Genomic DNA, 25519 nt, shown 5'->3' on the forward strand with positions numbered 1-25519 from the left:
AACGCGCTTTCCTCGTCCCTGAGGGAGAAAGATTGCGCTTCACCTTCTTGTGCCGCCCAAATTTCTCCCATAGGGAGGCAGGCCACTCCCTACACTCTAGGCTGGGCAGACTCTGCTCACAGCAATGCCCTCTGCATGAAGGACACAGACAGTACAGGTCTGTCTCCACCGAAGACATAAAACTACCTTGCGCGGCACCCTGGACATGTTCACATGAAGGCGATCGTAGAGAACACGCACACCTGAAAAAGAGAAAGCAAAATCAAAAGTCCAATGACACAATGACAGTCCGGGAGAGGACACGTCTGATCTCTACCGAGCCAAAAGAAAAAGTGGCGTCTCTCACTAATGTGAGAGTATATATAGAGGAAGCTGGGTACCCCCAAGCCTACCCATTGAAGCGGTTAGGCAGGGTTGCCATCTCGCAATTAAAGTCTAATGGCTACCTTCTTACTACACTGAAATATAATCCACATAAATAACGGAAGGTTTGTTAGTTTGGGAACAACTCTTATTTTGATTCCAGAATTGGTTGTGCACTCTTCTGTCAACCTCTAGCACATCATTTCTTAACCACCTCTTTTTCCTTGTTGGAGCCCTTGGGCTTATAGCCTCTTGCTTTTCTAACTAGGGTTGTAGCTTAGCTGGTAATGATAATAATAATAATGATGATATTCACCCCTCAGAGAGTTGGGGATTCTGAGCTTGTAACCAGTTTTTGCTTGCTTAGAAACTTAAAAGTTGTTTCCAACAGTTCCAGCCAAGACCTTTCAAGATTTTCTAATGTAAAAAACCCTGTTTCTGACTGCAGTGTCCAGTTATCATGATAATGGCCTCTGGATTTTTGCCACCCGACTTTGATAATCAATTGTTGCCCCAGGATTCTGTTTCTTGCGGATCCAGGCCCCCCTGGACTAGATCCAGTTCATGACCTGCCTTTTATTTAAACTTGAGTTATCAAGGGGAGACTTCATCTTACTTTAAGCCATAAAGAAAATAGTGTTAGAGAATAGTTCACCACTGCTGAGCTTTCCTGGAATTGTAACCATGCCACAGGGCAGAGCTCAAGGTTGAATTAGCACAGTTGGTTTTACCCAATATGACTTGATAGCTGTATTTGTGTATTCTTTTTGTTGTAGACTACAAAATAATGATTCCAAGCCCCGTCCTACTTTTGAAAAAAACAACCAGATAATCTGCATTTGTCATCTAAGGGAAATAAGAAGAAAATTCCTAGAATAAAAATCAATTTATTGCCAAGAGAATATAATTATCTATCCTCCTGTCACAATTGTTAGACACTGGATAATAGCTTCAATTAAATGATAGAGCATTAAAACTATTACTTTCCAAAATTATACATTCTACACAAGGCATTCAAAACAAGATTTAATGTTTTACTGTACCAATATTTATTCTTAATATATTAAAGTTGTAGTGTTTTCAAAAACCCTATTTACAAAAGGAGACAACTGTTAATTGAGAACTATCTTCAATGATGTCCTTCATGACCATGACCATGAGCCACTCCACCGAGTGCACGTTCAATTGCTACAGTTGCCAAAGCTGCTACCAGTCCCCACTTGAATCCTCTAAAAAGCACCAACCTGAAACGCTGACCATGGGTTCCAAACTCTTTTCGGTCAAACCTCCAAACCTCATTCCTGAAAATCAGAATGTCATATTGTATTTTTGAGAACCTATGTAATTCCTGGCCCATGACACAGGAGAAACTTATTCATACCCTTTAAAAGGTTTGTTTTATTTAAAAAGTATTAAAATTTATTTACCTATAATTCATTATCACTTCTTATTTGTTTTAACTGACAGTGCTATAAAATTTAGAGAAATTTTCCTAAAAATTTGTGGTCTTGCTCATTTATTTAATAAATTTCCATTAAAAATAAAAAATATTTCTGCATTCACCTGTGGTTCACATGGCTTCCTACTCAAAAATAGCCAGTTGTCAACATTTCGCAAAATATAAATTTCAGTTGTTCCTCCACGATAATACAAACCATCGTCCTTCACTATAGAACATAGAAAACAGTGAAAACTGAAAAAGGCAATTAAAATCTTTATCGAGGTGTTAACATACCGGCTGGTAGTTCACTGGCCCAGCCGCCAGTGATAACAACTGACATGACTTCAGCCATCAAAAAATGCAGTCATCCACCTCTTCATCCTGGAATTGTGGCAGAATTACCAATTCTTTTGCTTTTTCTCATTCCAGCATGTTCATGTGGGTTTGTGATCATGCTAATTGTGCAGACATGTCCAAGAGTGCCGCCGAAGTCTTACAGCACTTTAAGTAGTCTTGGAAGTTGATCCTCATTTCATTATGACGGGTTTGCAGAGACCATGTGTGCATGATGAGGCCTCTCCTTATGATTAATATTGCGAGTTTTCATACTCCCAGTTAGTGAAGTTCGGCAGGAGTAAGAAGCCCAAACGAGAAAAGCCAGCTCCTGCTCAGGGAGTCCTTCATACAGAAAACTGATGCTTTGAATATCGTGTGGTCGTTGTTGAGCAACGAAGGCTTGCTGTCAGAGGACAACCACTGACGGCAGTCTGATTGGGCAGTAAAATGACAAATTCGAAGATAATTTGTATTTTTCCTAACCATACAAACCTTAGCTATTTACAAAGGGTTTACTTTTAGCGCAGCTGAAATGACGAGCCAATAGTTTTTAACGAGGGTTAATTACCCCCGCGCTAGTTAGCGGGGGGTGGGGAAGGGTAGCTTGCTACCCCTCCCCCCTCCACACACCGGTGACTTGCTTCACTTCACTTAGAGGTAGGACTTGACTTGGGGGTCAGGGATGGCGGGCACATATGTGTAAATAGCTAAGGTTTGTATGGTTAGGAAAAATACAAATTATCTTCGAATTTGTCATTTGTTCCGTAACCGAAATACAAACCACGCTATTTACAAAGGGTGACTTACCCCTTAGGAAGGGTGGAAAGTCCCCAGCCTTACTGACTTCGGCTTGCCCGGGGGCTCGATCCCTTAGTGAGCAGCACTAGAGAGAGGGAGCCCCTGTACCTCACAGGTTCCTAGCATCGCTAGGAACGAGTGGCCTACATAAGTAGTGTGAGGAGGAGAGTGTGACTCGTCCTATGAAGTTGACCTTGAGACCTTCAGATAGGAATTCTAGGATAGGACGTTCCCCATACCACCTCGTCAGGGTATGGGAGACGCAACAGTATTAAGCTTAATACTAGGAGCACAAAGAAGCATGGGTTACCTGCAGAGGTCGAGGTCAGCTATGCGAGGACCAGGATGCTGCTTCCCCAAGGGAGGGGAGAATGAAGAAAGAAGTAAGGGTCAGACATACTCTTTCATTCACACAGACTAAGACCGGGTAACAACGCCCTCAACCTACTGCTACTTGTCCAAAAAGGAGCCTGAGGTTAGACCAGCTGTTGTGCAGCCACCACAGGGCCGATAGAGAACGTATCGAGGCTCCTGTGGGTCACGTCTTGCAGGTAGTGGGCTGTGAAGGTCGTTTGACGCTTCCAGACCCCCGCTTGAAGTACCTGCGTCACAGAGAAGTTTCTCTTGAAGGCCAGGGATGTAGCAATACCCCTGACATCGTGGGCCCGAGGGCGACGTGACGGAGGAGGGTCAGGATTCAGGGCATGGTGGATAACCCTTCGAATCCAAGCAGAGATGGTGTTTCTTGTGACCCTCCTCTTTGTCCTGCCTGTGCTCACAAACAAAGCTCGCACATGAGGACGGACTGCAGCTGTTCTCTTCAAGTAGTACCTCAGACACCTCACTGGGCATAGTAGCAGCTGGTCTGGGTCGTTTGTTACAGAACGGAGACTCGCGATCCTGAAAGAGTCGAACCGAGGATCCGGCACTCCAGGATTCTGAGTCTTGGCCACAAACTCAGGGACGAACCTGAACGTTACCTCCCCCCATCCCCTTGAATGGGCGATGTCGTACGAGAGACCATGAAGTTCACTAACTCGCTTGGCCGAGGCCAAGGCGAGTAGGAAAGCCGTCTTCCAAGACAGGTGGCGATCGGAGGCCTGGCGTAATGGCTCGAAGGGAGGTCTCTTGAGAGACCTGAGAACTCGAACCACGTTCCAAGGAGGGGGTCTCACTTCCGACTGGGGGCAGGTAAGCTCATAGCTACGTATGAGTAAAGAGAGTTCTAGCGATGAAGAAATATCCACGCCCTTCAATCTGAAGGCCAAGCTTAAGGCTGAGCGATAGCCTTTCACTGCCGAGACAGAAAGGCGCATTTCTTTTCGCAGATACACAAGGAAGTCCGCTATTGCTGGAATAGTGGCATCGAGTGGAGAGATACCCCTTCCACGACACCAACCACAAAAGACTCTCCACTTCGCTTGGTAGACTCCCTCAGAGGACCTTCGCAGGTGCCGAGACATTCTCTCCGCAACCTGTTGCGAAAAGCCTCTCTCCGCGAGGAGACGCTGGATAGTCTCCAGGCGTGAAGCCGAAGCGAGGCTACGGCCCTGTGAGGGACACCGGAGTGGGGTTGTCTGAGAAGCTCGTGTCGTGGAGGAAGCTCCCTTGGGAGTTCCGTCAGGAGTTGCAGAAGGTCCGGAAACCATTCCGCGTGATGCCATAGCGGAGCTACTAGAGTCATGGAACAGTTGACCGATAGTCTGGTCCTGTTGAGCACCCTTCTCATCAGACAGAATGGTGGGAAGGCGTACACGTCGATGTTGTCCCACCGTTGCTGGAAAGCATCTTGCCAGAGTGCCTTGGGGTCCGGGACTGGTGAGCAGTACAGGGGCAGCTTGAAGTTCAAGGCTGTCGCGAACAAGTCCACCGTCGGGGAACCCCACAAAGTCAGGACTTTGTTGGCTATCTGAGGATCCAAAGACCACTCGGTACTCACTATCTGCGAAGCCCTGCTCAGACTGTCGGCGAGCACATTCCTCTTGCCAGGAATGAAGCGAGCTGATAGTGTTATCGAGTGGGTTTCGGTCCACCTCAGAGTCTCTACTGCAAGATGGGATAGCTGTTGCGAAAAAGTGCCTCCCTGCTTGTTGATATAAGCCACTACCGTGGTGTTGTCGCTCATCACCACCACGGAGTGACCCGCCAGGAACCGTTGGAACTGTTGAAGGGCCAGAAAGACGGCCTTCAATTCTAGCAGGTTGATGTGTAGGCACTTTTCTGATTCTGACCAAAGGCCTGAGGCCCTCTGGTTCAGAACGTGCGCCCCCCACCCTTCTTTTGACGCGTCCGAAAACAGAGTCAATTCCGGGGGAAGGACGAGAAGACTCACTCCCTTTCGCAGGTTCTCGTCGGCCAGCCACCACCGCAAGTCCGTCTGTTCCAGAGACCCCATTGGGATCAGAGTGTCCAGGGAATCGGATCCTTGATTCCACCGGGACTTGAGCCGCCATTGAAGGGATCTCATCCTGAGGCGGCTGTTTGGAACCAGACGGGCCAGGGAGGATAGGTGGCCCAAGAGACGCAACCACGATTGGGCGGGGAGTTCTTTTCGCCTGAGGAAAGGTTCCGCCACCCTCCTCAGCCTTGCTATCCGGTCGTCTGATGGAAAGGCTTTGTGGAGATTGGTGTCTATTAGCATGCCTAGATAAACCAGTCGTTGGGACGGCTGCAGAGAGGACTTCTCGAGGTTTACCACGATCCCCAGATCCTGGCAAAGATCTAGAAGCCTGTCTCGGTGTCGAAGAAGGGTCGACTCCGAGTCTGCTAGGATCAGACAATCGTCTAGGTAACGAAGGAGACGAATGCCGTTCCTGTGCGCCCAAGTCGAAATCAGGGTGAACACTCTGGTGAACACCTGAGGAGCTGTGGAGAGACCGAAACACAGCACCTTGAACTGGTAGATCTTGTTGTCTAGGCAGAATCTCAGGTACTTCCTGGAAGACGGATGGATTGGGATCTGGAAGTACGCATCCTTTAGATCCAGTGTACACATGAAGTCTTGTGGTCTCACCGCAAGTCTGACTGTGTCTGCTGTCTCCATGCTGAACCGGGTTTGTTTGACAAACCTGTTCAGAGCCGAGAGATCGATGACGGGTCTCCAGTCTCCAGTAGCCTTCTTTACAAGAAAGAGTCGACTGAAGAAGCCTGGAGAGCCGTCCACGACCTCCTGGAGAGCACCCTTCTCGAACATGGTCTTGACTTCGGCCTGAAGGGCCAGCCCCTTTGCCGATCCCATGGCATAGGAGCTCAACGACACTGGATTCGCTGTCAGGGGAGGTTGAGATGACGTGAACGGGACGCGATAACCTTGGCCGATCACCGAGATCGTCCAAGCATCGGCCCCGAGATGTTGCCACCTGCGGACGCAACGCTGAAGGCATCCCCCCACAGGTGGACACGCAGGGGGACTGCCACCCCTAGGGCTTGCGGCCGCGGCCGCCACCCCTAGAAGTCTTGCCTCCCCTGGAGGACTTACCACCCCTCTTGACCTTGGCTGGAAAGGGCTGGGGCTTAGACACCACTTTCTTAGCTGCCGGTGCCTGTTTTGGAGCCTTACGAGGCTGTTGCTGCTGTTGTGGCGGGGCTGGAGGCTTATAGGGCCGAGTTGTAAGGGCCCTGTGGAGGAGGGAGTCCGTGCTGGATTTCCTCCACCTCTCAGCCGTTCGCTCCAAGTCTTGAGGCTCAAACAGGCTCTCCCCCAGGAGGGAGGCATGTCGGAGCCTACACACATCTACGGCGGGGACCTTCGGATGGAATCTCTCGGACACAGCATCGCGACGCTTCAACACCGAGTTGGCCCACAGGGTGGTAACCTGGTGCGCCAAGAACTCGATGGAGCGGGTGCCCGAGAGCAAGAAGGTCTCTAGGGCCTTCCTATTGGTCTCCTTGGACAAGTCCTCAGATTGCAATAGGATGCCCAGAGATCCTAACCAGAAGTCCAGCCACGAAGTGGCCTGCATGGCACACTTAGCGACCTTCTCGTGGTTAAGGATCTCTGCCGCCGAGAACGACACCTGCCGGGCAGAGAGTTTCTCCAAGGGAACTCCCTTCGCCAGCTCCTCCACAGAGTGATGGAGCGGAAGAGCGAGGTTGTGCTCACCCAGGATCTCGAAATACCTCCTCTGCTGAAGGCGAGGAGGAGGGATGAGTTTGTTCCCGGCAGTGGAACGACTGGAGGAGGCAAGAAGTGCGAGCTGAGCATTGGCCCTAGCTCTGGCACTCTTCAGCCCCCGAGACCAGGGCAGGGCTGCACTGGTCTTAGGGGCCTTCCGAACGTCGAACACTTCATCCAGAATTGTGTCTTTGCCTTCACGGGGGGGGATGACTGGATCCGTAAGACTGTTAAGTTGCCTTATCAGGCTTAGGACCTGCCAGAAGGCATGTTCGGACTCTTGCTGTTCTCCTCCCTGCGGGCTGGCAGCTAAGTCTCCTGCCCCAGGAATCTCTTCCTGGGGTGATACGTGGACATTCCCCTGGGTAGTCATGGGTTCCTGTCGAATCCTTGCAGAGGATTTAGGGATGGTCTTGGAATCCTTGGGCTCCCTCCTAGGAGGGATACAGGATCCCAACAACGAGGTTCGAGGGGCCCCTTCCTCACGAGACGATTCTCCTGCCTGAAGCGAAGTCTCCCCCCCTGGTGCCGGGGGGAAGACTACCGGTCCACTGGACTCACCTGAGGACGGAAAGGCCTCGTCCACGGGAGAAGGAGAGAGTACTCGTGCAGGAGAGGGGACCCTCGAGACCGACCTCTTGGGAACCAACTTCGCCCTGGGGGAAGTCACCACGAAGTCCACTCCTCTCTTTCTCTTCAGCGTAGGAGAGACAGCCGCTGGTTTGTTACCCTGGCCGGCGAGTGCTGGTTTCATAACCCTCACTAATGCCCGTGCCAGCGGACCAAACCAAGTCTGCTGCTCAAAGGACACAGAGTCCGAAATCCTCGCTAAGGTGAAAGGGATCGGGCGATCCTTTGGAGTGGACACGACGGTACCTGCCTGAAAAGAAGGTGGGGAAGAATGCTGTAATGACCTGTCCTCGTCCTGCAATACCAACCTGTGCTTGGATGGAGGTGATCCCGAGTGCCGTCTAGGAGCACGCGTCCCTGCTGCTACCACCGGCTGTGGAATTCGCCGCGAACTATGGTCGCGCGAGGGTGAACGGTCGCGCGAGGGTGAACGGTCGCGCAAAGGCGAATGGTTGCGCGGGTGATCGCGCGGGCGCACAGGCGAGCGGTCGCGCGGGCGCGCAAGCGAGCGGTCGCGCAAGCGAGCGGTCGCGCAGGCGAGCGATCGCGCGGGCGCGCAGGCGAGTGGGCGTGAGGGTGGGCAGGTAAATGAACACGTGTCCGAGGCGACGAACGCAAGCGATGGCGCGACGGCGAGGGATCGTGCTGCCGCGTAGGTGAAGAAGATCGCTGGCGATAATGATCACGTGATGGTAAGCGATGGCGAGCAGCATGTGAAGGTGAATGATTGTGCGCAAGAGGGCGGTCGTTCAGGGTTGCGCGATGAGGAGCAGCATGCGTAAGCGGGCGATCGTTCAGGGTTGTGCGATGGCGAGCAGCATGCGCAGGTGAATGATCGCGTGAAAGGGTGCGATGGTGATCAGCATCCGCAGGAAGGCGATCGTTCAGGGTTGTGCGATGAGGAGCAGCATGCGTAAGCGGGCGATCGTGCAGGGTTGTGCGATGGTGAGCAGCATGCGCAGGTGAATGATCGCGTGAAAGGGTGCGATGGTGATCAGCATCCGCAGGAGGGCGATCGTTCAGGGTATTGCGATGAGGAGCAGCATGCGTAAGCGGGCGATCGTGCAGGGTTGTGCGATGGCGAGCAGCATGCGTAAGCGGGCGATCGTGCAGGGTTGTGCGATGGTGATCAGCATCCGCAGGAGGGCGATCGTTCAGGGTATTGCGATGAGGAGCAGCATGCGTAAGCGGGCGATCATACAGGTTCGTGCGATGGCGGGCAGCATGTGAAGGTGATCGCTGGCGAACTGGTGATCGCTGGCGAGCTGGTGATCGCTGGCGAGCAGAAGGTCGACGCGTGTCCTGTGAGAGGATAGGTTCACGAGCAGGAACGGGAAGATCGCTGGCGCGTTGGCGAACATGTGTTTCTGACACACGCGCAGCACGATGTTGCGTAGCCACAGGACCAGGTGGATGGTGAGCAGGGAGTTCAGCAGGAACTAAAGGGTGGTCAGAGACCGCAGGGCGATGGTCCTCAAATGAGCGCTGACGCTCGGAAGAGAGCTGACGAGCAGGAGAGCGCTGGCGAGGGGGGCGAACCTCAGGAGAGAGCCGACGAGCAGGTGAGCGTCGGCGAGCAGGAGATCGTCGACGAGCAGGAGATCGCTGGCGAGCAGGAGAGCGCTTGTGCGCTGGCCCTGCTCGCGTAAGGGAAGAATCCCTTAGCCCCGAAGGGACCGTTGCCCGTCGGGTGACGAGTTCTCCAGAAGGCGAAGATCCGGCAGGAGATGGAGAGCGGTCCGCAGAGAGGTTCAAGGAGGGCGGAGCAGACGGTTGAGGCTGACGAGGAGAGTCCCCCCCGGAGGACGAAGACCCAAAAAGGCGCCTCTTAGTCCCCCTGTAAGGGGAAGGGAGGCCCTTGTGGCGTAGAGGGCGGTGAGCCTTACGGCGGAGGCGACCTCGGGGGAGATCGTCGGGACCATCAGTCCTCCGAAGGGGAGTCTCCTTCAAAACACTTCCCTCAGAAGGAAGCTGGGCAGCAGTCGAGACCGAAGGACTCACTTCCCCCTTCGAAGGATGCACGGAAGGAGGAGGAGAGCCTAGAGCACCATCACCAGCAACAGCACCTGCGTCGGAAGGCCCAGCCACGTCGGAGGCCTCTGTCACCACGACGTCGACAATAGACAGAGGGTCTACCTCCGCTACCACCGGCGACTGTTTAACAGCGGCCCCCAACGAGACAAGGTCAATAAGAGCGACCCTGGAGGGCAAGCCCTTAAGCCCCAGGGACGACCAAATCTGCAACAGATCATCACTGGATAAAGTATTATTATCAATAACCTCCCCCGGAGGAGGAGGGGGAACCGCCTCGCTATGGGAGGCGACGCCCTCTCCCCCCACCGAAGGTAGGGAAACAGAACAAGGGCCTGCGCTCCCACTCGGACGACTCTCCTTAGGAGGCGGACGAGGGGGAGCTTCGGAGGAGGTTTGGGCGGCGGAAGAAGAGTCCCGAGAACCTTCCTCCTTCAAGGCTAACCACGGAGGAGAACGGTCTCTCTTGGACTTCTTCTTACGCCGACGGCCAAACCTCTCCCACTGGGAGGCAGACCACTCCCTGCACTCACGGCACATGTTATCCTGGTCGCACCGTCGGCCCCGACATTGAGGGCAGAGGGTGTGAGGATCCGTAATCACGTCCGACATGAAAGTCCCACAAGGACGGCCGGCAACTCCAGGGCATGTCCGCATATTAAATAAAAGAAAATAACTGAAGGTCAACTTCCAACCAATCACACAAGCTGAAAAGAAAAAGAAGAAAATTAAAGGCTGTCACGAAGGTGATGAACAGACACGTCTGATCACCGCCGAGCCAAAAGTGAAGTGAAGCAAGTCACCGGTGTGTGGAGGGGGGAGGGGTAGCAAGCTACCCTTCCCCACCCCCCCGCTAACTAGCGCGGGGGTAATTAACCCTCGTTAAAAACTATTGGCTCGTCATTTCAGCTGCGCTAAAAGTAAACCCTTTGTAAATAGCGTGGTTTGTATTTCGGTTACGGAACAAATAGGTATTGATGGTTCCCACAGATATTAGTAAGGGAAACCAGTATCCCCTGCATAGATAATGTCTCCTCGTTGTTCTTCTGTTCCTTGCAAGCGTTCTAGCTCTTTGGGACATGTTCCCCGGGTTGCGAGACAATCTCCTCATGCTTTGTCCTCTCTGCAGGATAACCACATACACCCCAAGCATTTTCATCCTAAGTGTCCTTCATCTCCTGTTGTTACCTAGATTCGCAAATTCTCTGCATACGTCTGCATTGCAGAAATAGAAACCCCATCATGGCGGGTGTAAGGACCACTGTCCTCCCCATTATCTTCACTCTTTGCAAACTTCAGGGAAGTTTTCCTCCTCATTCTCATCAGTATCTTCAGTTAGGCCTAAGAAGGCTCGTAGGTCATCATGTCCAAGCTCTTTGTCTAGCCATCGCTCTAGTAAAGCTCACAAATCCATACCATCGCCCTCACGAAATTGTTGCTCGTCACCCTCACAGATTGTCGCTTGTTGCCATTGCAACCTTATTATGCATCTCACTCATTCCAAATAAGTTTCTTCTCCAAGATTGAATCAGCCATCTCCCAAGAGTTTTAGTCGTGTTTTGCCTTTGCCTCCTTCTAGAGGTTCCCTTTACTTTCCAGACATTCATAACCAACTCTGTCTGATATACCAAAGCATTCATCTTTGCATTCCAAGAGGGATTCTCCATCATTTTCTGCTAGGCACTCTGCATCATTCTTTCTCTCTTGAGAAATATTCTCTCGCATCTAAACCTTCTCCGACAAAAGAGGAAAGTAATTAAATACACAGTAAGTCGAGTTCTTCTTCAGCTAGGGTTGCTAAGAGGAAAGCTCCTTCAAATCCTGCGTCTTCAGTTATATCACGAAGATCATCAAACCTTACTCCAGAATAACCTACTATCCTGGTTATTCCCCAAAGTCCAGTTTGTTCACTGAAACATCATTAACCATTGACCAAAACATCATTAACCATTGACCAAAAAATAAGTGTCTCCCTGTTCTCCTGGTGCTCCCCAGGTGTAGGAATAGGAGGGTTCCTGTTAGTACCCCTAGAGGAGACATGAGACTTAAAACTCACAGGGGATGTCACCAAAGTTATCTCCTTCATGGATTCCTACGGTCTTATTCCAATCGACTTCGTCAGACTTGGAAACCTGCACTGTAGACCCTTTTCTCCATTTTCTGCTGGTGCATTGCTGAAAATTAAAAAGGTCATACATCCAGAAAGAGGAAAGTTCTTTTGGCAGACCCTTACGTAGAATTCCAAGTGGTATGAATTGCTTGTCAGGCTGGGGAGTCTCCTACAACAGCTGCCCCCCCCCCCCCCCCCAGGCCCATTGGAGATAACCCTCTTCCCTTTTTAGATCTGGATTCAGTGGATAATGGTTTGTTTGATTCTGCAGAGGCAGACAGCGATCCCCCTTAGCCAGCTGTATCTAGAACGTCTGCATCAGAAGGATGGCCAAGTCCACCTGCAACATACGCACTGTCAACAACCTGGGTGACAGACTAGGGTCTCCTCCCAAAGGAAGGACCACTGCTATAAACATCCTGTGCTGTGCTCCCTCTTAATGCTAAACTCCACCTGGAGATACCATGCTCCACTTTAGCTAAGGACGTGGCTAGGTAAAGTCCAGGAACAGGTTGCTAGAGAGAACAATTCCTTGAAGGCTAATAAGTCTTCTCGGTTCATCCCAGTTCCTCCACTTAAGCAGAAGAAATAATATAGAACCACAGGGGCCGCTCCTTCTCATCTTCTACTAGACCCAAAGATTGTGGTCACCATCCTAGCTGTTTGTTGGAAAGACTTTCTTCAGTCCTAGTCTCCTTCTCACAAGCAGAAGCAACAGCAATGAAAGTCACGGCCATAAACAACCTCCAGGCAACTTCCTGAATAGACCAGTGGTCTGGCACTGTCAGTTACCTCGCTGACACCTCGGACTTGACTGACGCAGAAAAGAAGCAGACACTAAAGAACATCATGCAGACAGGTGTCAAGGGGTAGAATATGTGATGCACCATGCAGCCAACCACTGGGCTAAATGGGTGCTCAAGTGCCGGGAGGCTGTGACCTCCAATATTCATAAACTAATCAGCAGGGAAGACGCTGGACCTGAAGAATGCCTTTTTTACAACACCTTCATTATTTCCCCTGGAAGACACCAAGGAGGAATGGAAGAAAGGCGCCCAAGATTCCTTGATGTAGAGGGTGATGTCGTTTCGTACCCCACAATCTTCAATATCGGGACAATCACGACCAGAAAATAGGCCTGTACCACCTAAGGGGAGAGGAGGCGCTCGGCCCCAACCAATCCTCGGGAATCTTTCCTTGTCCCTCACCAGTTCCAAGGACATAACCAAGGAAAAGGCAAGGGAAGGGGTAGATGCATGCACTATGGTGGACATTCCCCCACTCTACCTCCAGTCGTGGGAGGCCTACAAAGGAATTTGAGGTGGTGGTGGTTTAACAGAGCAGAAGACTGGATGGTGAGGGTCTTGTGATTAGAATACCCCCTTCCGTTCATCAGCTTCCCCCTCCGAATCATCTTGTCCCCGGGGAATAGCAGAACACCTTGCCTTACAGGAACAAGCCAAGGATATGCTGGTTAACTACTGCACTGTAATTGTCAGTGGCTACTTTCCTCTTGGTACCTTTACCAAGAGGAAAGTAGCCACTGACAATTACAGTGCAGTAGTTAACCAGCATATCCAGACTCTTTAGCTATGGTAAGCAGCTCTTCTAGAAGGACACTCCAAAATCAAACCATTGTTCTCTAATGCTGGGTAGTGCCATAGCCTCTGTACCATGATCTTCCACTGTTCTCTTGCTTGAGGGTACACTCGGGCACACTATTCGTCTTGTTTCTCTTCCTCTTGTTTGTTAAGTTTTTATAGGTTATATAGAAAATATTTATTTTAATGTCACTGTTCTTAAAATATTTTATTTTTCCTTGTTTCCATTCCTCGCTGGGCTATTTTCCCTGTTGGGGGCCCTGGACTTATAGCATCTTGCTTTTCCAACTAGGGTTGTGCTTAGCAAGTAATAATAATAATAATAATAATAATAATAATAATAATAATAATAATAATAATAATAATAAAAGGATGCCCTTCAGGAAGTCATTGACAGGTCTTGCAGTTTCCTCAGTCGACTCTGCCTTGAACGTATTTATTCAATGGATGGCATTCAAAATGGTGACTTCGTCCAAAGTCATCTATGCAATAAGACCAAGGGACTTCCTGGTGATGTTGGAACTCAAGGATGCTTGCATACAGATTCTGGAGAATCCAGCATCTTGAAAGTACTTGAGGGTAGTAGTCGACAGGAAGGTCTTTTGCTTCAGCCCCACAGGTTTTCACAAAGGTGTTCGGCTTTGCGTCATCCTGGGCTCACGCCAAAGAAATCGGCTTGCTTCGCTACCTGGACGACTGGCTGATAGTTGCAGATTACAAAGAGAATCTTCTCGCCCTCCAGAACAGGCTTCTCGACTTTTGGCAGGATCTGGAGGTCCTGATAAAACGAGAATAGTCGTACGTCGTCACTCCCTCCCAGACTCATCTACCTAGTGATAGAGATCGACACCATTCAGGGACGAGTATTATCATCGGAAGTAAGGATCTTACGACCTCATCAAATGCCCAAACCTTTCATCAGCATCCAAATCTGCCAACCCACTCTTGGCAGAAGCTCCTAAGTCATCTCTCTTCTCTGAAACAGTTCCAGGAGGACTGAAGTTATGATCTCTTCAATGGCAACTGAAGTCAATTCTCTAGTTACATCTGTTCACAAATGCCTTAAAGGAGGCTGGGTAACCCATCAGATGTTAGTAGTGCAGTCACACTAGGACCGTCAAAACCTCATCAACATTTTAGAATTAGGGACGTCATGGCTGTCCCTACCGCACTTTTGCCCCACTTCTCAAAGGCCACTTGGTGGTGTTCATGAGCGACAACACCTCCATAGTGGCCTCCATTTGCAAACAGGAAAGAATTATGTCCCATCAATTGTGCCACCTAGTAGTCAGGATCCTCAAGTGAACAGAACACTCAATTGCTCTAACAGCCTCATTCATTATATGGAAGAAAATCATGTTGGCAGACAAGATGTGCTAGAAGAGATGGATAGTTGGCTCAGAATGGTCTCTATGCTCTTATATAGCAACAAAGATCCTGACTTTGTGAGGATCCCAGAAAATTGCCATCTTTGCCACATCATACAATAAAAAATTACAGTATTCTGCTCATCGGTCCCGGATCCAGCAGCACCATTTGAGTATATGTTCCAGCATCCATGCGATGGTCTCGATGCCTGCACTGTTCCTTTTTTGCTTCAACTCCATAAAGAGATATTCTACTCCATTTCTGCAGTGAAAGGATATCACTCAGCCTTGAGACTAGTCTTTAGAGGTAACCGTGTAGACATTCCTTTGGAGGAGGATCTTTCTATGCTCATAGGGAGCTTAGAGCAGTCCTTGCATCCAGTTGAGGTGAGCCCGCCATCTTTGAACGTGATCAAGGTCTTGTGTTCCCTAAAGAGGGCACCTTGTGAGCCTTTGAAACCAGCATCAGATAGGGATCTGACCCTAAAGACAGTGGTTCCAATTGCTATGGCCTCAGTCAAACAAGTTAGTAAACTTCACAGCATCCCTCTCAACATCACCCATTCAAGGGGTGAAGGAAAGTCCCTGAGTTTGTCATCAAACCCCAAAATCCATCTTCTAGCAATATCAAAAATTTTAAGTAATTTTTATTTTTCCTAACATACTTACCGAGAACTACTTTCTTAGGAGTTACCTGTAATCTCCTCTCTACCCACCAGAGTTTTGTGTAGTATACCCTATACCCGTTTTCTATGGAGGGCTAACCCGGGAGTGAGAGAACGTGCCCCGAGGGTAGCCTTTGAGCTAGGTCGAGGTCCGCTTGGGTCCCGTGAGTCAGTAAGTTCCTCGGATGCTGCAAAAAGTCCCTGCAAGGGCAGAAAGGCACTCGGGGAAGGAAGAGAAGGCCATTACCCGAAAGTAGTTCTCGGTAAGTATGTTAGGAAAAATAAAAATTACTTAAAATTTTTGATTTGTTCCAACACGAATACTTACCTCGAACTACTTTCTTAGGAGACTTACACTTTAGGAGGTGGGAGTGACTTCCTGACCTTCAGACCCAGCAAGCAGACGCCAAGAAGCCTAGATATGAACTAGGTTCTAAAACAAAAACAAACTGGGAAAACGGACGGTAGGGTAAACTACACAAAGAGCTCACGTTAGTGTCTAAGTACTCACCCTTTGAAAAATTCTTCTGATGCTGAGTCCAGTAATGCAGTTGCAGAGACGTGTTCTTCAATGGTTACATAAGTGTGGTTATCTCCGATAGGGATATGAAACGGGGATTATGGTGAAAAGGAACGAACCTGTGTCTCCTGGTTTTGCTATCCACGATTGTGCCTGGGGCTTCACCGTTAAATCACTTGGAGCGCGGAGATGACTATCCCAATGGAGAACCCGTCTAAGGACCTTCTTGAGTAATCCTTGAGGTAATGGGCAGTAAAGGTCAACTGGTTCAACCAGGTGCCCGCTCGAAGGATCTGGCCCACTGCCATGTTCTTCTCAAAGGCTAAGGAAGTGCTCAGACCTCTGATGTCATGGGGCTTGGGAGTACCTGGCAAGGCCAGTCCCTCCTCCTTGTAGGCCCTGGCAATAACTTGTCTCAACCAAAAGGAAATGGTATTCTTCGATACCTGCTTCTTTGTAACACCTGTGGAAACGAAAAGGCTCTTGATGCCTGGCCGGAGATGTGCAGTCCTCTCAAGGTATTTTTTAATGGCACGGACAGGGCATAACCTCAAATCCTCAGGATTCCCAGTCCTAGGAATAGCTGGCAGAGAGAACCCCTTGAATTTAGGATCCCAGACTGCTGGGTTCTGGGTTTTCGCCACGAACGAAGGGACGAACTTAAAAGAGATCTCTTTCCACCCCTTCGAATGAGAGACGTCATAAGACAGCCCATGGATCTCACCTACCCTTTTCGCAGAGGCCAAGGCCAACAAAAAGACTGTCTTGAGAGTGAGATCCCTGTCTACAACATCTTTCATTGGTTCGAAGGGGGGGCTACTTAACATCTTCAGGACCCTAGCTAAGTCCCACTGAGGCACCCTAACAGTTTGAGGGGGGCAGGACTGTTCAAAACTCCTGACAAGCATAGAGATGTGTCTAGAGGAACCCAGGTCGATGCCCTTCAGAAGGAAGACTTGACCCAAGGCTGCTCGTACTCCTTTTATAACTGGGATTGACATCCCTATCTCGTCCCTGAGATATACTAGAAAGTCTGCGATATCTGGGACCGAGGCTTTGAGGGGTTTTATGCGCTTCGAAGCGCACCACTTCGTGAAAGAGGCCCACTTCGCTTGGTAGACCGCTGCCGACGACCTTCTCAGGTATCGCGACATCCTCTTAGCCGTTCCTGACGAATATCCTTCCTTCTTCAGGAGTCGCTCGATAGTCTCCAGGCGTGAAGGCGTAGAGACTGTGAGTTGTCGTGGAACCTGAGAAAGTGTGGCTGTTGTAGAAGATCTGACCTGTCCGGGAGTGGCCATGGAGGATGGCTCGTCAGGTATTTTAGGTCTGCGAACCACTCTCTCTCCGGCCACCAGGGCGCTACCAAAGTCATCCTTAAGTTCCGGGCAGCCCTTACTCTGTTGAGCACTTGCCTGATCAACGTGAAGGGGGGAAAAGCGTACACGTCTAGGTTGTCCCACTAGTGCTGAAAGGCATCCTCCAAGGCTGCCTTTGGGTCTGGGACAGGAGAACAATACACGGGAAGTTATGCGTTCAGCTTGGTTGCAAAGAGGTCCATCACCGGGGAACCCCAACGTTGAATGATGAGCCTGGCTACTTCTGGGAGGAGGGACCATTCTGTTCCTACTATCTGACCCATCCTGCTGAGACCGTCGGCTAGGACGTTCTTTTTCCCGGGGATGAACCTTGCCAATAACACTATCTGGTTCGCTTCCGCCCAATCTAGGATCTTTAGGGCGAGATCGCACAACTCCCTTGATTTTAAGCCTCCCTGCTTCTTTATGTACGCTACCACTGTGGCGTTGTCGCACATCAACGCCACAGTGTTTCCCCTTAGTAGATCGATGAAGTGCAAGCAAGCTTTCTGAACTGCCTTCAACTCTAGGACATTGATGTGTAGGCCTTTCTCCCTGTCCATCCAGGTTCCTCTCGCCGTCCCGTTGAGGAGATGGGCTCCCCATCCCTGGTTGGAGGCGTCTGTGAATAGGAGCAATTCGGGAGGGTAGGTCGCGAAGGGCATCCCCTTGAGCGAGCTCGACCGGCAATGCCACCATTCCAGGGAGGGTATTGTGTTTGGTAGGACTGGGATTAATTTCTGGGGCGAGTCCACTTGGTTCAAGAAGCTCTTCAGGTTCCATTGGACAGCTCTGAGTCTGAGTCTCCCCTGGGGAACCAGTTTCTCCAACGACACCAGATGACTTATTAGCCTTTGCCAGTCCTTCGCCCTCCTGGGTTGCCCCGACAGGAAAGGAAGAAGGATCTTCATAAGATTGCTTATCCTCTCCTCCGACGGGAAAGCTTTCATAGTAGGGAATCCAGTGTCATCCCCAAATAGGTCATTCTTGTGGAGGGAGATAGGTTTGATTTTTCTGGGTTGATCATGATACCCAGACCCTTACAAAACTGGAGAATTTTTATACCCTGCTCCTTCAAAACGTCCTCCGAGGAGGAAAGAAGCAACCAGTCGTCCAGGTACCAGATGAGGCGAATGCCCCGCTCGTGAGCCCACGCCAAGACTGTCGTGACGACTCTCGTGAATACCTGGGGAGCTGTCGACAACCCAAAGCAGAGGGTCTTGAATTGCAGGATCTGGGTACCCCATTTCACCCGGAGAAACTTCCGACTTGAGGGATAGACCGGGATTTGGAAGTATGCGTCCTTGAGGTCTATGGGCATCATGTAGTCTTTCTCCCTCAAGGACAGCAAGACTGACTTCGGAGTGTCCATTTTGAAATCTGTATTTCGCACAAACTTCTTGAGAACTGACAGGTCTATCACCGGTCTCCACCCCCGTCGCCTTTTCTACCAGGAACAGGCGGCTGTAGAAACCTGGCCCTGGGTGCAGGATCTCCTCCATGGCGCCCTTTTCCAACATCGTGGACACCTCTTCTTGAAGAGCCACCCTCTTCAACGGGTCCTTAGGTGCCAACCACTCCGACAGGCTGGCCGTTATTAAAGGGGGGGGGGGGTTCTGTCAAGAACGGTAATCTGTACCCCTCCTTCAGTACAGATACTGTCCAGGGCTCTGCTCTGTGAGCCTTCCATGCTTGCCAATGTAGTCTGAGGCATCCCCCAACCTGAGGCTTGGGCAGGAGTAGGGGGCCTCCCACTCTACCTCCTCCTGGAGGAGCGGCCTGAACGGCCTCTCCTGGAGGCAGAATACCCTGTTCTAAACGAGGCCGACGCTGCTGGAGCTCCTCTACGGGGGGGCTGAGGCGCTAAGGCCCACGAGGAAGAAGGGGCTTCTCTCCTCGTCAGGTTAGGCGGGGCCTGAGAAGTAGAGGGACCGTCTAAGGTTGACCTCTTGTAGGGGGGGCCTCCTTACCAGTTGAGGCCTGGGAGCGTTCACTTCTTTTCCTTTAGCCACCTTTTCCATGATCTCCTCTAGCTCTTTCAAGGGGAACAAGGAGTCACCCCACACAGGAAGGCTCCTCATGGCCCTCGCCTCCCTGTCTTGGACCTTCCGGGAAAGCTTCGCCAGAATGGTGTCCCTTTTGCGAAGAACACAATTCGCTGAAAGGGCAAGGGACTGATACGTGAGGAACTTCAGGGTCTTGCCCCCGGAGATGATAAGCTCCCTCAGGAGGCTTTGCTGTTCCGGGTCCGTCAAGTCATATGTGGCTTGAACATCTACCAGTGTGGAAGCCCACCAGTCCAACCAAGAGGAGACATGAACTAAGTCTTTCGACATCTCCTCCATCATCGCAGCCTCCGATTGCGAAAAACAAATCGGGGCTGAAGAGGCTCTGTCCTCCGAGGCACCGTGTCCCAGAACGTCGAGGGCAGGCTCCACCTTGCAGGCTCCCGGTCGTTGTCCCTCTGGCACATAAACCCTGCTCTGTGTCTTGAGCCCTTGGAGCATCTTCGAAGAGCTCTGCGTTTTGGGAGCTTCGGCATTGCCTGCCACAACTCTATCGACGTGAGCCCGTCCCAGGACGAGATCTCGGGCCACAGGTAGGGCCAGGGAGGTTTTCTGTTGGACGGGGGCCTGCATCAAGCGGGTCAGGCTGGACCTCAAGTAGTCCTTATCGGTTGTAACCGGCTCTTCAATTCTATGATGCCTTCTAATCAGGCCTATAACTTTCTGATAGGCAGAGTCCTCGGTCGGGGAACCTTCCCTACCGTCAGCAGAACCTTCGGCCTGATCCCGAGGAGCCGGGTCACCGGGCACTTCCACCGGGCGCTTTGGTTCTGGAACAACAGGCACTCCCCTGCGGTGGTACCGGTCTTCCCCGGCGGAAACCTCCGCACCAGGTTCGGGGGTCAGAACTGGCATTGCCGTGCCGGCGAGGACTACCATTCGTGCATTCTCTCTGGGGGACGAGGATGCAGATCCTGTGGGCTGACCCGACGGAGGGAACCGTTCCTTAAAGTCCGAGGGCCGAACCAGCTGGGCGACGGTAGCGGCAAAGAGATGCTAGATTTCCTGGGCGAACGTTTCGACAACTTCTTTTTCTTAGTGCCGTATCGCACCCACTGTATCTCACTCCAACTAACACACTCAATGCACGTGTCCGATGGCGAGCACATCCTGCCCCTACAGGAAGAGCAAAGGGAGTGAGGGTCTACTTCGGGCTTGGAAAGGAACGCTCCACATGACTTTCCGGCTCTAGGCCCAGGACAACGGCGGATCTGCTCCATAACACACAACCACAAGACACAGGAACGAAGGGAATCAAAAGGATACACTTGAGAAGCACAAGGAAGGGTAGTGAACACGCAAGAACACAAGGGATAAGCACAAAGCTACCACGCGGTAACCACGAGGGACACTCGAGGCGGACACAAAGGGTCGAGAGAGACGAGAGCGACGTGAGAGTATGGTATCACGTCGCGACCAGAGAACTTACTGGCTCACGGGACCCAAGCGGACCTCGACCTAGCTCAAAGGCTACCCTCGGGGCACGTTCTCTCACTCCCGGGTTAGCCCTTCATAGATAACGGGTATAGGGTATACTACACAAAACTCTGGTCGGTAGAGAGGAGATTACAGGTAACTCCTAAGCAAGTAGTTCGAGGTAAGTATTTGTGTTGGAACAATCAGAGTTTCTGTTGTTTTAAGTTTTTTGTCTCTGAGAACTAATCAGAAATCCTGATCAGCTGTTACTCTCTCCTGTATGAGCATTGAGAGCTTACCATAAATGCACCAGATCAGCTAGACCCCGTCTACAGCAACTTTTTGTTAGTAATGGAAGAAACAAGATGGTCAAGTGACTTGAATATATACATAAAAATTGTTCTAGCTAACTGCTACAGAGGGGCTTACCTGCAGTCGTTGGAGTTCTAGCTGACAGTCTCTTCTGATACCATGCCCAAAGAGATAGGAAGATGATGAAAAGAAAAAGCCAGTCATTCCTTTTTCATTCATCCTAGACTAACACCGTAACTACTGTCCTCGAACAACTGCTAATAGCCCTGTGAGAAGCTAAGGCAGCTAAACCACTTGCTGTGCAGCCACCACAAGCCCTATCAAAAATGTATCCAAGAACCTGTGGATCACAGAGAGGTTCTTGAATGCCAGGGACGTACTGTACATATGAGGTCCCTGATGTCATGAGGTCTGGGTCGAAAGCTTTGTTGACGTAAAGGGGATTGATTGATGCCTCTATCAATGACTTGCCTGACCATGCCTGAGATAAACAGATGTCTGATCTGCGGGCAAGCTCTTTGAGTTGGTTTGAGATAGCACTGTAGGGCCCTCATAGCACACAAAAGCTCAGGATTATTAGTTACCTCCTGAAGACTCGAAATCTGGAAGGAACTGAACCTAGGCTTGTTGGATCCCCTGCCCAGAACTAAAACAAGGTGGTGTCCATAACTTATTTAGTTGAGTTGGCGGGAAGGATGCCGTAATCTGATAGTAGAGTCTGCGTGCTATACCCAGATGCAGCCCGCTATTCATTTTAGTGTTTGTGAACAGTAAAGTGGAACTCCCTTGGTGAGGTTTTTGTTGTTCAGCCCTCATGCCAGATCGTCCAGCACTTTTTATTAGACGGAAAACGGAAGGTAAGAGGATCGGTGGCTGCTGAGCAATGACACTTCAGACACCACTGTAATAATCGCTGGTGGACGTGTTCGTGGAGAAAGTGTTTCTCCAAGGACAAAAGATATTTCATTAGATGTTGCCACTACCATAATGAAAGCTGTTGAACAGTATGGAACATTTGTGCTATCTTCCTGAGTCCATTGATGTGACTGTCACTGCTGCCATACATGAATCGGCACACATACCCAGGTACTCTAACCTTTGTTTATGGCATGAAACATGACATCTTAAAATCTATTTCAATCCCCTGATTGCTATGAAAAGAAGTAATCTGCCTTGATCCTGGAGCAACCTCCTCCTCAAGGATGACAGAATCAGGTAATCGTTGAAATACCTCAGAAGACTAATGTACTCCTGTTCGAGTGAATCTTAGATGAGATGAGTGTAAACCCTAGTCTAAAGACCTGGAGAGTGGTAGACAGTCCGAAGCACAGGTCTTTGAACTGGTACACAACTTCAAGGACGAAGGAGAGGTACTTTCTGTTAGACCATTGGATAGGTATTTGAAGATACAGTATGTGTCCTTGAGGTCTACTCAAAGCAGGAAATCTTCTTTCCTGATGACTGCACATACCATATTTTCCATCTCCATCTTGAACGAAGTTTGTAGAACAAACCTGCTCAGAGGAGAGAGTTTGTTGACTGATCTCCATCTTCTGGTCTACTTCACCAGGAACAGCCAACTGTAGAACTGCCTCAGAAGACTTCTAACGCATTCTCCTCCAACATCATTTTCACTTCTGCAAGGGCTAGAGCTCTTGGCGATTCAAGAGAGTAGGAAAGGAACGTCATGGGAGAGCAAGTGAAGGTATGAAAGAGATAATGAGAGGAAGGCAGTATTTGCTAAAGTCATACTCCTATGAAATACGGAGGGTTTGTATTCCTGTAGGAACAAATACTTTAAGCTTTTGACATAAAACAACACATGAAAACCTCAATACCGTACAGTATTTAATTTATAAAGATTACGACCATTATTGCTGTACAGTATAGTATACTGCAGTGGTCACCAACACCAGGGTTGCAACCAAAATTAGGGTCGCAGGGGTATTTCTGAGGGTTGCCAGAGGACCATGCAAAAATATTTTTATTTCATTCTAATTAATGTAACTGATTTACTATAAGGGGACAAGGAAAGATTCTACTGGACACAGTAACAAAAGAGGAGTGAACATAAAACACCTAAACAAGGGCAATTCCACCCAAGTTTTTGTAATTTTTTTCATTTGTATGGTCAGTGCTCATTCCCAAAGTGTATTATTTATTTATTACATAACCCCACTTTTTATTTAATTCATTGTATTAATTTTGTGAATCGGTTAAATTTACCAGCAAAGTGTTAAAATGTTATTGCTAACAGAAGGAAAACTTAATTTTTGTGTAAAAGGATATGCTAATAAACTTTTCTTTCTTTCATAACTTTTCTTCATTTTCGTTTAAAATGTATTGAAATTCATTGTGATATCAAATAGAAACTGAAATATAATAACAAAAACCCTCATACATTTTGCAAGTACGTGTAACTGCAACATGAAATGGTTCGATTTATTATTACAATAAGGGTCGCTACTCCAGTTTAAGACTGGTTGGGAATCACTGGTATAAGGTACAATCTGATAAACTCACCCTATTAACTCTACAAACAGATGGCAACAATCTTTAACTAAGTTTTGGACATGAAATTCAAATTATCTACAAATGTATAACATTTAACAATTTTAAATAATTTGTAATTTTCTTACTATAGAAACCAGTCCTTTAAAAGTGTGGTTTCAGCTAAATTTAACAAGGCGTCGGTAGTTACTAGCGGGTAAGCTCTAACCCTTTGCCAGCATACCGAGTAGCCACTATGTGGAGGGGTAAAACTTACAGAACTCAAATTTGTATGATTAGGTAAAATACAAATCACTTTAAAAATTTTGTAATTTGTTCCGCACATATACAAATCCTCATCCTTCAATAGGAAACTTATACTAATGAAGTCCGCATAACCAAGCTGGATGATTTAAACTCTCACGTTTGAGCAATTTGACCTGAGAAGGTGGGAAAGTTGGCATCAGTCCACCTCCCATCACTTTAGAACCTCTACCTTAAATGGGTATGTCTGAAAAATGTGGTCAAATAAGTAAAGGGGTTGTTTGGTCAAATAAGTAAAGGGGTTGTTCACATTCTTGTCCATCCTTCCCCTCATAAGGAGGATGGTAGAAGTACTTCTAGTATCACGTAGTAAAATTGCTCAGTACACAAGCTTACCTACATCAATATGCAATCCAGCAAACAATGGAATGAAGGCTGCATCCCAAGAAAAAAAAAGAAAAGAGAAAAAAAAGGCCAGACCTTCTTATCTCTTATCCCAGACTTATGTCACTACCTCTATATTAAACGAGATGCTTCTTGTCCAATGAAGGAGCTAAGCTTGCTACACCTGCTGAGCATTTACCACAGGTCCCAGTGAGAAGGTATTCAGACTTGTCAGTATACTACCATGGATAGTGGGTCAAGAAGGGTGTCTGGCATTTCCAGCCTTCAACATAAACTTACTGACAGGTTTATTTAGAAGGCTAGTGTAGAACCAATCCCTCTGAATTCGTCCAAGTGAACTTGAGCTGGTTCTTATTCAGCTGAAGGAGGATACACTCTCCTAATCTTGTCTTAAAGTAAGAATGATATGGTATTCTTGGTTTTGAAGCTGTGGTCTAACAGGCCGCATCCATATGATATGTAGTAAAAATCATGTATATGCTACTCTGAGGTTAATGCAAGGAGGAAGACAGTCTTTGAGAGTGTTCTCTATCTGATGCTTGCCTTAAAAGTTCTTGAGGGACTGGAGAACTTGGGTGACATCCCACGAAAGTGATGCAAGTTTCTTGGAGGACCAAACTTCTAAAAGCTCCTCATGAGTATGGAAACTCCGATGAAGGGGAAAGATTTAAACCCTTCAGACTAAAGACCTGGCTCAAGAGAAATTGATACCCTTTTAAAACAGACAAGAAAATCTGCTATCAAAGGCCGTGTATACTGATGTTGGAAGGTGCATTATATCTCGTACTGACCTATCTCCCCGTGTTGAGCCGAAGGGTGATATATGACACAGACCATTCCACGAGTGCGTGTGGTGAGGTCAAACAAATTATTGTAAGACTTGAAATGATTGGTCTTCATAGGTAGTTATTTCTTTTAGGAGCATCTGGTGTCATATCTGAAGGCTCAACAGCTCAGGAAAATCGTTGCAGTTGAAGAACCACTACTTGCTTCAGTTCTGGAAGGGAGGACATAAGAGAGCGTAATTGATCAGCACATAGGCACATTGCATGAAGGCCTGTTCGGTGAGGAGTCTTCCCAATGATAGCACATACGCAATGTGTCTTGATCGTTAGTCTTTAAATTGGTTCTAATCTCGTTGTCTCACGGGAATTGTCAGAAAAAGGACAATCAAGGATCCAAGAGCTTCAGATCGGTTCTAATCTTGTCTCACAGGAACTGTCAGAAAAAGG

At 49.0% G+C, this 25519-nt stretch overlaps 1 protein-coding gene across 1 annotated transcript in view; it reads right to left on the bottom strand.

Annotated features, from left to right (window-relative positions):
* Window positions 1-1230: 1230 nt before the first annotated feature.
* ND-B12 (NADH dehydrogenase [ubiquinone] 1 beta subcomplex subunit 3) overlaps window positions 1231-25519 on the bottom strand; it is a 40382-nt gene continuing 16093 nt past the window's right edge. Inside the window, exon 3 of the mRNA XM_068348002.1 lies at window positions 1231-1664. Within this exon, the coding sequence (XP_068204103.1) occupies window positions 1493-1664 (172 nt within the window). The 3' untranslated portion in view covers window positions 1231-1492. The remainder of the gene's footprint in view (window positions 1665-25519) is intronic.

The sequence above is a fragment of the Palaemon carinicauda genome, chromosome 24 (assembly GCF_036898095.1).
Source record: "Palaemon carinicauda isolate YSFRI2023 chromosome 24, ASM3689809v2, whole genome shotgun sequence".
In the NCBI taxonomy this organism is placed as follows: domain Eukaryota; kingdom Metazoa; phylum Arthropoda; class Malacostraca; order Decapoda; family Palaemonidae; genus Palaemon; species Palaemon carinicauda.